We start from the raw sequence: 12,337 nt of genomic DNA on the forward strand, positions 1-12,337 counted from the left end.
TCCGTCTTCCGACTCGGAAGGCTGGCTTCCGAGGATTCAGGAACACACCATTAGTATGGGTTCTCTATGGGTTCCGGGAGGCCTCGCCCCAACATGATTGCGTCACACGTAACCAAGCAAAGAGTGGGAGGGGGCATGTTCGGTCAAGTCACGTACTACTTTCCAGATCGCTTTACGGTGCAATTCCGTTGTGTCTTTGAAAGAAGTTCCTTATAGCCGGCGATCAAATTCAGACAAATTGGCATCAAAACTATCGAAGACCAAATAAGATTAAACAGGTTCATACTAAGTGGAGGATGTCACACACCCGAGGATAACCCTAACCCTAACATATTAGTATGAGATAAAGAGCTGTCTAGCAGGCTGTGAAGAAGCTAGCGCAGTGTTCTGCTCCCCCGCCTCCTCTTCCACCCTGACGGCCGCACGGCAGACAGCGCTGCCCGGGTATCGACTGGTGGGACACATTGAGGGGAGATTTGCGGCTATTGAGAGGGTGAACATTGCCACTCAACTCCAGCAACTCCTAGATACTTTGACTGCACTACCTTTGATATGTCGTAAAGGTTATGAAAGCTCTTGATCCTACAATCTGAACAAATACCAAGATGTCGTAATTTCAGCTCATTTTGTATTTTATTTCGTTTGTGCTATGTTGAGGAACGTAAAATGATTGTATTTCTATGTACCACTTTGATAACTTATTTTACTTTTGTAAGCTTTCACTGTCAGTCAACTAGACTTAATATGCTTCTCCTGTCTTTATGTTGTTTCAGGACATATTTTCTCCTGTTTAGCTAGTTTACATCATGCAACATTAGATTCATATAAATAATTAACTGTGATGACCATTTTTTTATATGGAGTTGCAATCTAGTGGACACAAGAACCATCTCCGTGTGAGTTAATCATCCAACAAAAAATTGGTACTGTCTTGCTTAATGCACCCATTGAATGGGTCACCTCAATCATTATAAGAAAAATAGCCCCACATGAGGTTTTTTTCAGGAGCCGCCACTGGCTGAATATGCAATTGTGTGGACCCGCAATGCCAATTCAATTCCAGATCCATTCTGAAGGGGTTATTCTGCCCTCTGGTGGTGATTTGAATTCACAACCCAGGCCGAGAATGCTTGTAGTTGTCAGTAGTGCATTTAATGCAATATATACTTTTTCAGTGTAAAAACGACATTGTGTGAAACATGACACCAAATCGATTCTAATTTATAAATGTATTAGTTGTAATTCTATCCTGCAAAATAAACATGTCAAGTTTCTACTAGGTTTTATAGCAATGTTAATTAAAAGGTGTAACCATCTCTTTTAAACAATTGCAGTGTTAAGTTTAAAAAGAGAAGTCACAGTTCTCAGCTCAAGGCAAGGTAAGGAGCTGCCCTAAAGAAAGTCTTGCCTAGAACCAACAATGACCAGTGTCCCTATTAACAAAGTCCTAGGTAACCATTAGCATAGCTTGGGGCCCTCCAGTCTCCCTGGTTAGAATGAACCAAAAGCAGTATTTACAGTATCAAGAGAGAACAGTATAAACAGTAGTTTACATGAAACTAAAGAAAACTGAATTATTGGGTTAGTCCAACTATGATTGGATTATTAAGATGCATGTTTACACTTTAGTCGTCGGAATAAGACCCCTAGATTATTAATGTTTACGGTTAATCTAATTGGAATTGGATTTAATTTTCTGCCCAAGCTCAAGATCTTTTCTGGTGGCTGTGAGCCTGAAGTAGAAGGAGATGGTAGTCGTGTTGTTGTCGCCATCGGAAAACGAGAAACGGCGATTTATTTAAAGAGGTTGCTCAGAAGATGGAGGAAGCCGGTGTCGTACCAATGTAGTGACCCCCTATAAGTGTATCATCATCGACATGCATTACAAACTATGCTTAGATTTCACCCAAGAAAAGACTGAATTAAAAGTTAATGTTTTTCTAAAGGTTGGTCATCAACGTGATTTCGGGCACATATAAATGCATTCTCATATGTATGTATACATGTACATACACGTATATGAGAATGCATATTCAGATCTGTAATTCATGTCTCAGACTTTTTCACATAGCTATCGATTAAAAAAAAATCAATTCTCTATGGTTTCATAATGACTGAGTCACCGTTAAAACAAATGAGTTTCAGCTCATGTAATATTTTTCTCTTTAGATTATTTGTCAGGATATTTTGTTATTATTGTCAGAGTCTGGTTTTAACTAATGTGATACCACTTCAATCTATTAATTACTTCAATTTTTATTATTACAATTATTAGTAGGCTAGGCTACTATAGTTGATAGGACATAATTTGCCCGGGATGACTACTTAAAATATTTCCTAAAAAATATTTATTTTCTACCATGAGCTCGGGGAGATATTAATGGACGGCACCCTCACAAACATGTATCACTGAAATGACTTTAAATCTCAAATGTTTTGATGTTGCATCAGCACACGAAGCAAACATCACATTTTGGGCTAGGTTCACTGGAATCTCTTTTTCTTTCATCATTATTTCAATCACCACTAGGTGTCTCTAGCGTACTCATTTGAAGCTTTGAGGTCGAACTACTTTGGTGGTTCATCCGGCTGGGAGCCTTTGACGTTTCATGAGGCATCATCTCGACACCACTATAGGTACGGCGCCAACTATCGTACCGGGGTATAACATGCTTCGGCCAATGAACCGGTTTTTCAACGCCATGTATAATCGGACAATTGCAGTTGTCCAATTGAGGACCATAGTCGTACTAGCTTTAATCAAATTAAGCTTTGCATATAAACGCACTAACTTGTTAACAGATGACCTTATCGACAGAAAACATTTTCGGAAGGGAACAGTATAAACTGGCGGAGTCTGATTGGACTCTGGGGCTGGGAGAGGCTGCACACCTGTTGCACATTGAGTAATCAGTGAGCACAGGTTAAACCAGCCGTCTCCACTCACACTCGGGGAGATCTCCTGGATGGCAGCAGAGCACCCTTTGTCACAATGTCAGACTTCTGTTATGGACCACTAGATGTCGCCAATTCTGACTTTCTGTTCTCTGTGTTTTTTCCATCTAATTATGTCTCTTGTTAAGCAGACTCACCTGCGTCATGTTAATTAGTCATGTGATTTGTTCAGCCATTTTGTCTCGCAGTATTTAAGCCTGATCTTTCCACTCTGTCTCTGTTGAGTCTTCACTGAACTCATGTGAGTAAACCTTAGTCTTCAACAGTATTTGCTGATTGCCTTCTTGTACTTTGACCCTGGACTGTTTTTCTACTCTGAGTTTGGGATTACCCTGTTGATTTGTTCGCTATTTCTGGATCGATCTTGTTGCCAACCTTTGCCTGTCTGTTTACCCTGCCTTTTGGATTACCCCTTGGATTTACTGTCAATGTGCTTTGCCTTTTTTGGATTCCGGGACTGAGTTTTTGTGTTTTTTGCTTTTTTTTTTAGACTGAGTTTATGTTTTTGGATCTTCTGAGCTTTATTGGAACTTTATTTCTGAGGAATAAATACCCTTAAAAGTTGCTTTGCACTTGAGTCACCCTAGCTTTCTGTGTACCATACCGTGACACCCTTGACATGTTCATTATCACATTTTTCAATAAACCATATTTTTAACATCACATCTGTACATCCTCTGTCTGGAGGAGCCCAAAATAAGTCACCTAGGTGGAGTATAACATGGACATTTGAAACGGGCAGTATTAACAGAGCAGGATCAACAGTATTAACAGATTAGTATTAACAGAGCAGTATCAACAGTATTAACAGAGCAGTATCAACAGTATTAACAGATTATAGTATTAACAGTACTAACAGAGCAGTATGCTCTGTTAGTACTGCCATTTTGAATGACGCGGTCTTCAAGCCCTCGACCCCAGTGCACTCGCTTTCCGTTGTGCAGGTTGCTCAACTTCCCGTTTCTGTTCCATTACCCTGCTTTGTGGACTCTACACCACTACATAACATATATCCATCATCCACTTACTGTGTTACTGATGCTGCTGATCTACACATGTCATGACTTCAATTTAGTGGTCGTCCTTCATTCAATTATGTTAAGTTTGCTCTTTCAATCATCACCCTCTCCAATACAGCCTAGAGCCGGGTCTAAACACAGTATTAATAGAACAGTATCAACAGAGAACAGCATTAACAAAGAACATTATCAACAGTGAGAAGAATTAATAGAGAACTGTATCAACGAGATTATCAGAGAACAGTATCAACAGTGAGAAGAATTAACAGAGAACTGTATCAAGGAGATTAACAGAACAGTATCAACAGTGTTAACAGAGAAAAGTATCATCAGAGAACCGCATGAACGGTGTTAACATTATTAACAAAATGAACAGAAGTCAGTATCAACAGTATTATCAGTGAACAGTGTGAAGGAACATAATTACTGTTTACATGTATTGACGCATATTATTTTTGGTTTTATTCAAGCAATGCCTGTTTTAGTTAATGTAAGGGTGTTATCTTTGGTTTTCTTGTTTATGTCTAAACTTCTCAAGAGTTGAACATGTCCAAATGTTATCTTTAAAGGTAATACAGCACATATGCATGGTTATTATCATTGTTCTTCTTTGAATATTGGTATTATATGATGGAAAATTAGTTAAATTAGTCATGGTAAAAGTGGTAGATTTACTGGTATTTTGAAATAGACATTTCTATAGCATTTAACAATGTCTTACTATTATTAGTGTAGTACTGAATACCTTAAGGGTAGTAAGATATTACGTGTAGTACAGAAGTTAATGAGATTTTTGTATTTCTCTTGATGAAGTTCTGGATGAGAACATGAGTGGATCCTGGAGAGTATTTCTGCTCTGTAGTCTCCTGCAAGGTAAACATCTCAACCCTCTCTGTTGATACCTGTAGTGGGTCCTATCTTAATATCGCAGCAGTGAAGTTATCTCTGTCTTTGTTTTTAACCTCTATATTACTCATAATACCTGTAGTACCCTCTGTAGTACCCTCTGTAGTACTCTCTTAATACTTGTAGTGCCCTCTGTAGTACTATTTGAATACCTATAGTACTCTCTTAATACCTGCAGTACCCTCTGTAGTGCTCTGTTAATTAATACCTGGATCATCACTGTTATCCTCTGTTAATACCAGTAGTACTCTGCTAATACTTCTTAATTACTCAGTGTTTACTATAAAACCTAAGATTTTGAAACTAATTAGAAGAATACCATCCAAATCAAACATAATAATGATAATAATAGCTATAATACATATATATATATAATACTATAATATAAATATATATATAAAAATATTTTGTCATAGTTTGTGTATCGATTGAGCCTTTGGAGTTGTCAACCTCTTGATTTATAGGTGCTGGGTGCACTGGAAAATTTGAGGCACTAATTCCAGCGAGTGTGACGACACTCAATGGATCCTGTGTTACCGTTCCTTGTTCCTTCACCTTGAAGGACAAGTATAAAGACATGCTACTGCCTGGATGTGGAAAATCGTGGAAAAAAATAATTAAGGATCAACCTTTAAGTTCTACAACATTCAGGGGGGACCTTACAGCATACGACTGTACTAAAACATTCGATAACGTACATGAAGACAATGTTAAATATTATTTCAGAATTGACTGCGATGGAAGTGATTTAAAATGGAATTTTTATGAAAACCCAGTGACCATCAGGATCAAGGGTGAGTGCAATGTGTGTCCGTCTGAAACAAACATCTCTCACAAGTCCTATTGGTCTCACTGTGGTTCAGATGATGCTTCGGTCTCCATAGTAACCGCTCTAAATTGATTTGGTACCCAGGGCTCCCTGATGCACCTCGTTTGACCCCCCCCAAGGAGCCGGTGGTGGAGGGCACTCCTGTGGAGCTGGGGTGCTCTGCCCCGTCCTACTGTGACACCCACCCCCCCACTGTGATGTGGACCCCCGCCCTGGGGCTCAGTACCCAGCTCCAGCAGAACGATACCGTGACCTCCACTCTGACCTTCAACGCCTCCCACCTCCACCATGGAAACAATGTCTCCTGCACTGCGGCCTACTACATACCATCTGGGAACAAAACTGTTACGTCTACGAGACACCAACTCAGTATCTTATGTGAGTCAATCCTTTTCAATGAAGAGTGCATTTTATTATTTGTTTACTTTTTTATATTGATCTTCTCTGTACTATACCTTTTTTTCCTTGATCTTAGAAGACAAAGCAGTCTTCTAACAACAACTTTTGATGATTCTCCTGTTTTTCGTTTCATCTACTTTATTTTGTTGTATTCAGAACTAGCTAGGCTCTGATTGGTGGGTTCTCTCTCAGTTGCCCCCAGGAACACCTCTGCTGTCGGCAGCCCGTGTATTCCAGCCAGAGTGAGAGGCTGCCTCAACCTGAGCTGCACCAGTCATGCTAACCCTGCTGTCAGCGCGGTCACCTGGTACCGAATACACGGAGAACACATCTTTAAGATCGGGAGTGGATCTTCTCTGTCCATCCAGCTATGGAACGACAATGACGTTTTCTTCTGTGAAGCCAGGAATGGCATTGGCACAGAAAAGTCTACTGTCTACAAGATCGACGTTCAAAGTAAGTTGATTCAAAACAGAAAACAACCCTGAGCTTGGTGGTATCTAAAGGTTTCCTCGATCTAAGACAGAAGACTTTGTGTTGATCAATAATTCAAAGTAAGATTGACTCAAAACCAGTGAGCAAATGTAAGGTTATTTTATTCAAACCTGAATACGTTTTTTATCTGTTAATTTCAGTTTTTGCTCTGCTTTTCTGTTCACTCTGCTTATTGTAAGGTCGACATTCAAAGTTAGATTGACTAAAAAACAGGAACAACCCGACCTCAGGTCCCTATTGCATCACCAGCTGTGAGGCAGATCAGTCATTACAAGGTCTTTCAAAATAGAGTCACTTCTGGACACTCCGATCACAAATAGGAGTGATGTAGAGTACAGATGATGTATGATAATAATTATAATAATAACATTTATTTATATAGCACTTTTCAAAGTTCCAAAGTGCACTACAAGGTCATACTATCAAGAAAAATGACTAAAAGTATAATTGATGAAGTAACAATGACAAGCAAGATTAATTAGGAGACATTTGAAAGAAGAAACATAGCTGAAGTTTAGAGACGCTGTAATGAGAGGGACAGTAATACAACGAGTTACAGTAGTCTAAGCAAGAAGAGATGAGAGCGTTGATAACAGTGTCAAGATTCTAACTGGTTAAAAACAATCTATTTCATAGATAATGCGACGTTGCAGAAACACAATTCAAAGACTGATATCATCTTGTGGTTAAAGATGTTAGCGAAGATGACACCAACATTTCTGCAATGGGGTATGATGCAACAGGATACCATGATGCTACCTTTTCACACACAGAACAACTGCCCTGGATAGCTGCTACTGCAGTGCTAGCCGCGGGTCTGCTGTTTGCAACAGTGTGTGCCGTAAGGTACGTGGACTGCTGGCCATTGTTCGTATGAATGTCCATTTCTTCACTGATTTCTTCACTGATTATTTAATTATTCTCATTATTGAATATTTAGCTTACAGTCACACCGAGTTCATCATCTGAATTGAAACCACTTTCCCTGGCAGTGGGATCAATTCAGCTAATCACGATGTCAATCAAAAATGGTCAGCTTCTTCTTCTCCATCCTCTTCCTCTTCTTCTTCTTCTTCCCAACTGTTAACATTCCAGAGCTTGGAAGATGGCCAACCAAACAAGACTTGGCAGTGATGCTCTACTCAACAAAGCTCCACCCAACCAAGGGAACCCCCAGGTAACCCTCCCCTTATTTATACCCAGGTTACCCTATCTGAAAACAATCTGTAGCCGGCTGACCCTAACACTATCTTTACCAAGGTAACCCTAACCTTATCTGTAAACAGGTTACCCTAACCCTATGTTTACCAAGGTAACCCTAACCTTATCAGTAAATGGGTTACCCTAACCCAACCCTATGTTTATACAGTTAACCCTGACCCTATCTCTGTCCCAAGGCCACCCTAAACTTAACCGTTAACCCAAAAAACCTGGGTGTGAGTTACATGTGAGCCAGTAGGAGTTGAGCTCCCATAAGTCTGAGCTCCCATGAAATAAAGGTGTGTGTGTGTGTGTGTGTGTGTGTGTGTGTGTGTGTGTGTGTGTGTGTGTGTGTGTGTGTGTGTGTGTGTGTGTGTGTGTGTGTGTGTGTGTGTGTGTGTGTGTGTGTGTGTGAAAATGTGAGATCCCTGAGGTTCTGGTGACATCCCAATCAGTAAATCCATATATTTATATCTCACTCAGGTGTTCTTCAAAAGTGGGGAGGACATCTATGCTAACATTGATACACTGATGAACACGGTCGGACCGAGAGAGGAGCCTGTTGGAGCAGGAGAAGAGGCTGTTGGACTGGGAGAAGGGGCTGTTGGTCTGGGAGAAGGGGCTGTTGGACTGGGAGAAGAGGCTGTTGGACTGGGAGAAGGGGATGTTGGACCGAGAGAGGAGGCAGTAACAGCAGCAGGTTCCTCAGCCTTGATCCAACGGGATTCAGAGGAAGCAGCAGACCCAGACGCAGACAGGCAGGTGGAGGACTGTGATGTCCTGTACACAACAGTGAACTGGAAGAAGAAGTCCAAGAAAAAAGAGATCTGAGCTCCTGGGACAGAGACCCGCTGGGGCCCAGGGCCCAGGAGGCCCCTACTCTTCCCCTTGGGTGGATGAGGGATGAGCTAAGGGCTAGAGGGATGAGTTAAGGGCTACATTGATGGGTAAAGGCTAGAGGGATGAGTTAAGGGCTACATTGATGGGTAAAGGCTAGAGGGATGAGTTAAGGGCTACATTGATGGGTAAAGGCTAGAGGGATGAGTTAAGGGCTACATTGATGGGTAAAGGCTAGAGGGATGAGTTAGGGGCTACAGGGATTAGTTAATGCTAGAGGGATGAGCAAACGACTGAGTAAGGGGCTAGACCAGATGTCCAGTAAACCAGAGGTTAAAAATCCCACAGGTTGTAAATATGTTTAAAAAATTGTGATAAGAATTATTATTGTTATTATATAGTTGGTTTTACTTTTAAAATAGGATTATTATTGACAAGCCAGTCATTAGTCATACTGTGTATTTCTGATATTTTGTTTACTACTTGTTTACCGTATTTGTATTGAATAATACCAAATACTACCATCTTGTTGTGTCTTGTCTTATTTTCAACCAAAGACAACCTTTTCAAAATTGATGGCAATAAAAAACACTTCATACAAGTTATATTCCATCATCGGGACGTGATGCTATGAAGTGAAGCAAAAGCAGAAGTGAAGTCTTAACAGTTTAGGTCTAACTTTAAGACCTCAATGATGTAAAACCAAAATAGAAATAGACAATTTATTCAAGCAACAGGTTTATGTGAAGACATAGTGTGCTTAAAATATGAAGGCTAAAGAGTATGGGCAGCAGCCAACATTTCATGATAAGAGGAAGTTAGAACAAGTCAGATTGATATTAAATCCATCACATTATCCCTTCAACAAATCCAATGCACTTTTGTGTAAAACAAATTAAATGAACTAAAAACAAAAGAGGAAATTAATCCTTTAGGCATTTATTAGTAAAGTATAACATGTTGACAATTTCAATTCAACTAAATATAAGGTGTGAAATAATTTAGACATTGTACCACATTTAAAGTGGATGGATTACTTATTATTTAGTAAGTGCACTAAAAATGTAAGATGTTTCTGTTCACAACCAAATTAAAAATGTTCATTTGGCTGTGTACAGAAATCTAAAACCAGATCATTAAAATTGTTCACCTTATTCATTATTCAATAAATAGTTGTTCTGCTGTAACTATAAATTCATACTAAAACAGATTATAAATAATAATTAGTATGCCGAAATTGTACTGGATGAAATGAACAGTCACACACACACACACACACACACACATTTATAAAATCGTTTTGCTTCTTTAAACAGTTGTTGCAGTTCTGACAGGAGGAAGCGGGACAAACTTTGGGACGGCCAATGACATTTCAGATGGAGCCTAAATGAGAAAGATGTTAGTGACATCACACCGTAGGTTGACAGGAAGCTGTGAGGATGTGATGATGTGACTGCTCACCTGGAGTTTGTTCTAGTCTGGCAGAGCAAAATCAGGCTGGCTTGCTACTGCCTACAAGAATAGAGAACAAGTAAATTCCTTACCCTAACCCTGAAACCCAAACCTAATACCTCACCTTAAATCCAATCCTAAAATCAACCCTAATCCTAAAACCCAACCCTAATATAAAAAACAAACCCTATAACCCAACCCCAACGGGAAAGCCTCACCTCACTAAAACGAAAAACCAAAGGAAACGTTATGGTTTATAGCAATCTATATTTGATTTGATTTGATTTGATTTGATTTGATTCAACTTTATTGTCACTAGCAGAGTATAGATACAAAACTAATGAAATGCAGTTGACATCCAACCAGAAGTGCAAATGAAGCATTTAAACACCAAAAAGTTAGCCGTTTAAAAAGTGCAGTGCTAGACAGTGCAGTTCAGTGCAGTAATGAGTTAAACAGTTACACAGTGCAAGGCACTACAATGTAAACAGGTTGAACATTGCATAAAGTGAGATGCAACAGCTAGGCAGGTAACCATTTAAAAGTCCAGTGCTAGACGGGGGGTGGGGGTTTGTTCAGAAGTGTTACAGCGTCTGGAAAGAAACTATTCTTGTGCCTGCTGGTGCGGGAGCGCAGGCTCCTGTATCGCTTGTCAGATGGGAGAAGGGTGAAAAGTCCATGGTTTGAGTGGGTGTTATCCTTGACAATGGATTTGGCTTTGTTTAAGCAGCGGTCATGGTATATGTTGTGAACGGGGGGGGGGAGTGGACAGCCAATAGTCCTCTGGGGAGAGTTGACTACTCTTTGTAGTGTCTTGCGGTCGGCCGCGTTGCAGTTGCCGTACCATACAGAGAGGCAATTTGTAAGTATGCTCTCAGTGGTACAGCGGTAGAAGTCTGACAGAATCCTACGACAAAGCTTTGCTTTCTTGAGGGTCCGTAGGAAGTGAAGGCGCTGATGCGCCTTCTTCACCAGACTGGAGGAGTTGAGGGACCAAGAAAGATTTTCTGTGATGTGGACCCCAAGGAGCTTGAAGCTAGACACACGCTCCACCTCAGCGCCGCTGATATGGAGGGGGGTGTGTGCCCTGCTCCTGGTTCTCCTGAAGTCCACAATGATCTCCTTGGTCTTCTTGGTGTTGAGTTCCAGGTTATTGTTTTTACACCATGTAGTTAGATGTTGAACCTCATCCCTATATGCTGTTTCATCCTCATCTCTGATCAGGCCCACCACAGTGGTGTCACCTGCAAACTTGATTATGGCGTTGGAGCCATAAACAGGGGCGCAGTCGTGGGTGAAGAGAGAGTAGAGCAGAGGGCTCAACACACAACCCTGCGGCACGCCAGTGTTAAGGGGGATAGTGGAGGAGTAGAGACTCCCCAATTTAACAGCCTGGGGTCTGTTAGTAAGGAAGTCCATAATCCAGTTGCATAGTGAGTTGCTGATGCCAAGCTGGCTGAGCTTGGAGATCACAGTGTTGAATGCGGAACTAAAGTCAAATTAAATTAACAGCATTCTAACATACGTTTTGGGGCTATCCAGGTGGGTGAGTGCTAGATGGAGCACTGTGGAGATAGCATCCTCTGTTGATCGGTTGCTACGGTAGGCAAATTGGTACGGGTCCAGTGAAGTGGGCAAGCAGGATTTCAGATGTGAGAGGACCAGCTTCTCAAAACATTTTGCAATGATGGGTGTCAGTGCAACAGGGCGGAAATCTTTAAGTTCCTTCGCTGTAGAGTGTTTGGGCACCGGAACAATGGTGGCAGATTTAAAACTGTGGGGGACTGTTGATTGAGCTAGGGACATGTTGAATATGTCAGTGAAGACACCGGCCAACTGCTCAGCGCAGGCTCGCAGCACATGTCCGGGGACTCCATCAGGGCCAGCAGCTTGCCGAGCAGTCACCCTGGTCAGGATGTCGCAGACATATGGTAAATGTATTATTATCATTTTGTTATGATTGATGAGTTTGTTTTGTTTGATACCTTGAAGTCAAGCAGACAGATGTTTGAATGTGTTTTCTGTTTGTTGGGTGAGCGGCTGTTGTGTACCTACATTCACAGCTCGCCACAAAACGGAGAAGAACCTTGCCCAACCATTACAATTATTAAAAAAAACACGAAAGCAACGAGTGAAAAGGGGAAGAAACTATAAAAAATAAACAAGTATGCACTTGCTAACACGCACTTGCGAACACGCACTTGCGGACACGCACGCAAACACACGCATGCGCACGAACACACAC

At 40.9% G+C, this 12,337-nt stretch overlaps 1 protein-coding gene across 1 annotated transcript; it reads left to right on the plus strand.

Annotated features, from left to right (window-relative positions):
- The first annotated feature begins 4,793 nt into the window (after positions 1-4,793).
- LOC115545781 (sialic acid-binding Ig-like lectin 14) lies at positions 4,794-9,164 on the plus strand. Its single transcript, XM_030359215.1, has 7 exons — positions 4,794-4,847; positions 5,345-5,674; positions 5,794-6,087; positions 6,301-6,564; positions 7,377-7,449; positions 7,699-7,780; positions 8,287-9,164. The coding sequence occupies exons 1-7, from the start codon at positions 4,802-4,804 to the stop codon at positions 8,632-8,634; spliced, it is 1,437 nt and encodes a 478-aa protein (XP_030215075.1). The 5' UTR covers positions 4,794-4,801; the 3' UTR covers positions 8,635-9,164.
- Positions 9,165-12,337: the final 3,173 nt, after the last annotated feature.

The sequence above is a fragment of the Gadus morhua genome, chromosome 6 (assembly GCF_902167405.1).
Source record: "Gadus morhua chromosome 6, gadMor3.0, whole genome shotgun sequence".
Taxonomy (NCBI): domain Eukaryota; kingdom Metazoa; phylum Chordata; class Actinopteri; order Gadiformes; family Gadidae; genus Gadus; species Gadus morhua.

Bases quoted from the DNA above. Each gene is read 5' to 3' on its own strand.
- LOC115545781 (XM_030359215.1), top strand. From the start codon at position 4,802: ATGAGTGGATCCTGGAGAGTATTTCTGCTCTGTAGTCTCCTGCAAG. The intron at 4,848-5,344 runs GTAAACATCTCA...CTTGATTTATAG, and splicing joins GCTCTGTAGTCTCCTGCAAG to GTGCTGGGTGCACTGGAAAA. The intron at 7,450-7,698 runs GTACGTGGACTG...TTAACATTCCAG, and splicing joins GCAACAGTGTGTGCCGTAAG to AGCTTGGAAGATGGCCAACC.